The sequence below is a fragment of the Rhincodon typus genome, chromosome 5 (assembly GCF_021869965.1).
Source record: "Rhincodon typus isolate 14 chromosome 5, sRhiTyp1.1, whole genome shotgun sequence".
Lineage (NCBI taxonomy): Eukaryota > Metazoa > Chordata > Chondrichthyes > Orectolobiformes > Rhincodontidae > Rhincodon > Rhincodon typus.
In genome coordinates, this window is record NC_063336.1 from 569,553 (window position 1) to 576,410 (window position 6,858).

General features: G+C 48.1%; 1 protein-coding gene across 4 annotated transcripts in view; it reads left to right on the forward strand.

Annotated features, from left to right (window-relative positions):
• Window positions 1-6,858, forward strand: part of polh (polymerase (DNA directed), eta) — a 27,177-nt gene that overhangs the window by 13,799 nt on the left and 6,520 nt on the right. Inside the window, exons 1-5 of one of the 4 annotated variants that reach the window (XM_048597001.1) lie at window positions 263-276; window positions 1,122-1,286; window positions 5,326-5,460; window positions 6,201-6,427; window positions 6,515-6,690. In XM_048597001.1, coding sequence (XP_048452958.1) covers window positions 1,141-1,286; window positions 5,326-5,460; window positions 6,201-6,427; window positions 6,515-6,690 — 684 coding nt within the window. In that variant the 5' untranslated portion in view covers window positions 263-276; window positions 1,122-1,140. Of the gene's footprint in view, window positions 1-262; window positions 277-857; window positions 881-1,121; window positions 1,354-5,325; window positions 5,461-6,200; window positions 6,428-6,514; window positions 6,691-6,858 lie in introns of those variants that run through there. The other 3 variants (XM_048597000.1, XM_048596999.1, XM_048597002.1) reach the window with 3 other exon arrangements.

Genomic DNA, 6,858 nt, shown 5'->3' on the forward strand with positions numbered 1-6,858 from the left:
GAAATGCGGGAGACACAGTGGAGGGCGTTCTTGACCACTGAGGTGGGGGAGTTGCGGTCTTTGAAAAACGAGGACATCTGAGATATACGGGAGTGGAATGCCTCATCCTGGGAGCAGATGTGGCGGAGGCGAAGGAATTGGGAATAGGGGATGGCATTTTTGCAGGAAGGTGGGTGGGAGAAGGTGTATTCTAGGTAGCTGTGGGAGTCGGTGGGCTTGAAATGGATATCGGTTTCCAGATGGTTGCCCGAGATGGAGACAGAGAGGTCCAGGAAGGTGAGAGAGGTATTAGAGATGGTCCAGGTGAACTTAAGGTTGGGGTGGAAGGTGTTGGTGAAGTGGATGAACTGTTCGAGCTCCTCGTGGGAGCACGAGGCGGCGCTGATACAGTTATCAATGTAACGGAGGAAGAGGTGGGGTTTAGGGCCAGTGTAGGTACAGAAGAGAGATTGTTCCACGTAACCTACAAAGAGGCAGGCGTAGCTTGGGCCCATGCAGGTACCCATGGCCACCCCCTTTGTCTGTAGGAAGTGGGAGGAATTGAAAGAGAAGCTGTTGAGGGTGAGGACGAGTTCGGCTAAGTGGATGAGGGTGTCAGTGTAGGGGGACTGGTCGGGCCTGCGGGACAGGAAGAAGCGGAGGGCCTTTAGGCTATCTGTATGGAGAATGCAGGTGTATAGGGACTGGACGTCCATGGTAAAGATGAGGTGTTGGGGACCAGGGAATTGGAAGTTCTGGAGGAGGTGGAGGGCGTGGGTGGTGTCATGGACATAGGTAGGGAGTTCCTGGACCAAGGGGGAGAAAATGGAGTCCAGATAGGTGGGGATAAGTTCGGTGGGGCAGGAGCAGGCGGAGACAATGGGTCGACCAGGGCATTCAGGTTTGTGGATTTTGGGAAGGAGATAGAAGCGGGCGGTGCGGGGTTGGGGAACGATGAGGTTGGAGTTTGGGAAGGAGATAGAAGCGGGCGGTGCGGGGTTGGGGAACGATGAGGTTGGAGTTTGGGAAGGAGATAGAAGCGGGCGGTGTGGGGTTGGGGGACGATGAGGTTGGAGTTTGGGAAGGAGATAGAAGCTGTACTGAGTCCTGCTGTCTCTGATCGTGCTGTTTGCACTCCCCAGGCTGGTGTCGCTGCTGCTAATGATGATGGTGATTCGTGGACAGGAACGTGTGGTGGCCCTGGTCGATATGGACTGTTTCTATGTCCAAGTGGAACAGAAGAACAACCCCGAGCTGAGGGGCAAGCCGTGTGCTGTGGTCCAGTACAAGACCTGGCAGGGAGGAGGGTATATCTATCAAATCTACATTATCAGACCAGACCAACAGCATTGTCATTACCTGGACTGGTCACTGGTAACCCCCCCAGGATATTGATAGTGGGGGATTCAGTGATGGTAATATGAATGAATGTCAAGGGATGGTAGTTAAGATTGTCTCTTGTTGGAGATGATCAGTGCCTGACATTTGTGTGGTACGAGTGTTATTTGCCACTTTTCAGCCCAAACCTGGGTATTATCACAGCATCAAGGGGCAGAGCGTCCTCTTGTGTTAAAGAATCAAGGGGCTGAGCATCCTCCTCCTCTGGCACAGGGATGAGAGGCTGAGTGGCCTCCTGTGTTACAGCCTGACCTGGCCTCACATGATCCCTGCCACCACTTCTGAGGGCTTGGATTCATGAAACATCTTTTACAGATGCTTATTATTAATGAAGACTGATGTAGTTCTGTTACAGTCAGAAATGGGGGAATTTATAATGGGGAAGCAACAAATGGCTGACCAACTAAATACACACTTTGCTTCTGCCTTCACAAAGGAGGATACAAATAATATCCAAGAAATGTTGGGGAACACGGTATAGTTAGAGGGAGGAACTGAAGGAAATCGATATTAGTAGAGAAATATTTTTGGGGAAATTGGTGGGATTGAAGGCTGATAAATCCCCAGGGCCTGATAATCTACATCCCAGAGGGTTTCAGGAAGAGAACCTTGAAAAAGTAGATGCATTGGTGTCATCTGCCAAGATTCTGTAGACCCTGGAATAGAATCCCTACAGTGTGGAAACAGGCCATTCGGCCCAATAAGTCCACACCGAACCTCAGACCATCCCACCCAGACTCATCCCCCTGTAACCCACCTAATCTACACATCCCTGAACACTATGGGCAATTTAGCATGGCCAATCCACCTAACCTGCACATCTTTGGATTGTGGGAGGAAACCCACACAGACATGGGGAGAATGTGTAAACTCCACACAGACAGGTGACTGAGGGTAGAATCGAACGCAGGTTGCTGGCGTTGTGAGGTAGCAGTGCTAACCACTGAGCCACCATGCCGCCCCAGTTCCTATGGATTTTAAACTGTTTATTTAATTGTTTAACTGGAGTTCTGTGGAAGGGTCACTCGACCTGAAATGTTAATGCTGATTTCTCTCCACAGACGCTGCCACACCTGCTGAACTTTTCCAGCGATTTCTGTTTTTGTCTCTGATTTACAGCATCTGCAGCTGTTTTGGTCTTTCTTTAGTCTGATGTCAATAGTGCAAAAAATGCTAGAGTTCATTATAAAAGATATTCAGTAGCTGAGCACTTAGAGAACAGTGACAGGACTGGACAGAGTCAGCGTGGATTTATGAAAGGGAAATCATCCTTGACAAATCTCCAGGAATTCTCTGAGGATGTAACTGTTGGAGTTGAAGAGGGGGAGCCAGTGGATGTAGTTTATGGGCAGGAAACAGCAAGTGGAGATAAGGGGATCTTTTTCAGGTTGGTGACCTGTAACCAGTGGGTTCCATAGGGATCAGTGCTGGCACAGCATCTGTTTTACGATATATATTAATGACTGGGAGGAAGGAAGTAAATGAACTGTAGCCAAATTTACAGATAACACAAAAGTAAGTGGAAAGGCAGGTTGTGAGACATGGAGTATAATGTGGGAAAATGTGAAATTGTGCATTTTGGAAGGCAGAACAAAAGAACAGTGTTACTTAAATGGGGAGAAACTGCAGAAAGCTGCAGCATTAAGTGATTTGGGGGATATTTGTGCACAAAATACAGACATCTAGTACACAGGTACAGCAGGTAATCTGTACAGATGTCTCCTGCAGTTATACAGGGCCTCTGAGACCACACCTGGAGTATTGTGTACAGTTTTGATCTCCTCACGTGAGGAAGGATGTTCTGGCGAAGGAAGGAGTGCAGCGAATGTTTCTCAGACTGATTCATAACCAAACTGTGTATTTAATTTGTCGCATATTTCTTTGATATCTATTATAAATTTCTTTGTTTATGATTGTAAGGGCCCTACATTTGTCTTCACTAATAGTTTTTCTCTTCACATTACCTTATTATAGCCAGTTTTTATGTTGCCTGCCAGCCGACTCTCGTAAAAACTGAAAGAGCTGTGGATGCTGTAAATCGGGAACAAATACAGAAGTTGCTGGAAAAGCTCAGCAGGTCTGGCAGCATCTGTGAAGGAAAAAATCAGAGTTAACGTTTCGGGTCTGGTGACCCTTCCTCAGAACGGGGTCCGAAACATTAACTCTGTTTTTTTCTTCACAGATGCTGCCAGACCTGCTGAGCTTTTCCAGCTCACTCTCGTACTTCATCAATTCCTTTGCCCCCTTTACTGAATTCAAAACTGCTCCTAACCCTCAGGGCTGTTGTTTTTTTTTGGCCAGTTTATATACCTCTTCCTTGGATCTAATACTGTGTCTAGTTTCCCTTGTAAGCCGTGGTTTGGCCACCTTTTCTGGTTCACTTTTGTGCCTTACACGGATAAATAATTGTTGCAGTTCCTCCATGTGCTGTTTAAATGTTTTTTATTGCCTTACTGCCATCATCCCTTTAAGTAATGTTGTTCACTCCATCATTGCCAACTTTAGATTCAAGACCCAACTTGCAGAATCAACTACATCATTGATGAGCAATCCTGCAGTATTATGATTGCTGGTCCCCAAAGGGTCTTGCTTAACGAGATTTTCAAATATTGCTTTCTCACTGCTCAGTTTAGGGTCACTAGTTGGTGCCTCAATGTATTGGGACAGAAAACCATCATATATACACCTCAGGAATTCCTACTTTGTGGTATTATTACTGATTTGATTTGCCCAATCTATACGCAGATTATGGGAACGGGAGAAGAGTATTCAGCCCCTCGAATCTGTTCTGCCATTCAGCGAGATCATGGCTGATCAGAGGCCTAACTCCATATCCCTTAATTCCTTTACTTCAAAAAAAAAGTTGATTAAAACAAGTCACCCATATTTACAGATGTTCCTTCATCGCGTGTCTCTACTTTCTTGTTTAATAGCCTTCCCCAACATCAGTCCAACAGTTTGAGGGTCTGTTAACAATCCCCACCTAACATTTTTTCCCTCCCTTGGTGTTTCTTAGCTGGACCCACAGATTCCACACTGTTGGAGATAATACCCTTCCTCGCAGTTCCATTAAATTTCCTCTTTAACCAGCAATGTTACACCACCGCTGTTTCCTTTTTGTCTGTCCTTCCTAAATACTAAAGAATGCTGGATAATTAGTTCCCATCCCTGGTCACCCTGCAGCCATGTCTTTGTAATCCTGACTATATCATACCCATTTATATCTATCTGTGCCATTCATTCATCCACTTTATGGTGAATGCTCAGCTCATTAAAGCCCAAAGCCTTAAGATAAACACAGTGTGGAGCTGGATGAACACACAGGCCAGGCAGCACCAGAGGAGCAGGAAAGTTGACGATTCGGTTTGTGACCCTTCAGCATTACATTCCCTTTTTTTTACTGTAACACTGGGGAGGCAACATACCATCCTGGAGTCTCACTTGTGGCCATAGAAACACCTCTTTATTCCTCATAGAATTAAATCCCCTGTGTCTATTGCATTTCTGTACTTCTCTCTCCTGAGCATGCAGAAGAGCCAACTGTGGTGCAGTGAATTTAGCTGTTGCTGCGTTTTCCCTCGGCAGGATCTAAAGCAGTATCTGTGTTTTGCGGGGGAAAGGCTACAGAATGGCATGCCTAGACCTGTCTGGTAGTTACCCATTCCCTTTCTGCAGGTGGAGGCTAAGCCTCTGGTCTGTGATCCTTCCACCAATGGCAACAGCTTCTCTTCGATCCACTCTGTCTCGTCCCCTCAGTATTTTGTTCTCGTTGATCAAATCTCCGAGGAGAGCAGTCCCATCTTCTCCAATCTACCTTCATAGCTGAAGACCATTCACATTAATCCTTACTGTACTCTTTCCCCCAGTACATTCACTTGCTAAGGTTTTTGTGAGCGGGTGATTGTAGCTCAGTTCATCTCTTTGCTGTTTCCATCTGTCTCTCTCTAGTATTATTGCTGTCAGCTATGAGGCGCGAGCATATGGGGTGACCAGAGGAATGCGAGGTCAGGAAGCAAAGAAGAAATGTCCACAGCTTCAGTTCGCTCGAATCCCTGAGGCTCGAGGCAAGGCAGATCTCAGCAAGTATGTCCTTTCCTTACTTCCCCATTTCCCCCACCACCTCCTTCCTCCCGCCATTCCCCGAGTCCATGCTTCTCACCTCCTTCCTATCCGACTCTCCCCACCTGGCCCACACTCCCCGATCTATTTCCTTCCTGTTGCTGTCCCCATTCATTCCCACCCCCTCACTTTCTGCCTCCTCTCCACACCCTTTGTGCCCTGCCCACTCTCGTGTTTCCCTCCTCAGTCTCCCCTTCCTGCTCAGTTCACCCTGTCTCTCGCCCTCCCTTTGTTTTATAAAGGTTACCGAGCTGCTCTCTGGACTAACTTTGGTGGAAAGTCTCTGCTGTTTTGGCTCTGAAACTGAAACGTCAGGTTTTCTGAGAGTAGACATTGCCTAGGTTCCCCTCTATCAGTAACCCCTTGGCCACGCTAAAGGCTGCAGCAGGGATAGTGTGTTCTTCCTTCGCTGTCACTGCTGCTAAAGTCAGCGTTGATTTGTTGTTGTCTGTCACAGATCTGTGTGCCTGAGCTGAGACATTTGCTGTTGTTTGTTTATTTCACAATCTGCTCCATTTCTCTGACCACCTCCGATCACAGCCTGATTTCCCATGTTTAATGCCACAGCCAGGACCCTGGACCGATGCTCCATCTTTCCCTGAAGTTCCTCTTTCAGTGAGGGACGTGAATGGTGTAGGTGGTTGCTGTTGAAGTGTTCTGAAGGCCTTTCCTGGTTTTATTTTACATGAACCATGTCCCACCAGGTACCGAGAAGCCAGTGTACAGGTGCTCTCAGTGATGTCCCGTTTTGCAGTGATCGAACGGGCCAGTATCGACGAGGTCTTTGTAGATCTGACAGCTGCTGCTCACCAGCGATGCTGCAAATTGGAGGGCCAGAGGATTGATGGCAGGCTCCTGGAAACCACCTTTGTGGAGGGATTCTCCCCCTACAATCAGGCAGAGCAACCAGGAGACCCAGCTGTACAGAGAGGTAGGTACTCGGGGAGAGGGGGACAGGGTGTGATTGTACTGTGACCGCTGGCTGTTAACAGCTTTCGCACTGGGTCTGTTGTCACAGAGAAAGCTCGCCGAGCGGGGCTAGACTCCTGGCTGGACTCCCTCCCCCTCACTAGCCAAGACGGAGAGTGTCCTGAGCTGCTCCTGACAGTGGGGGCACTGATCATTGAGGAAATGCGGGCAGCAGTGGAACAGGAGACCGGATACACATGTTCAGCTGGAGTTTCACACAACAAGGTAAAACTGCTCACCCTGACATCCCCACCCACACAGTGTACCCCACCACCACGCCCCAACCACACAGTGTACCCCAACCACACAGTGTACCCCACCACCACGCCCCACCCACACAATGTACCCCACCACCCCACCCACATTAAACAGTGTACCCCACCACCACCCCCA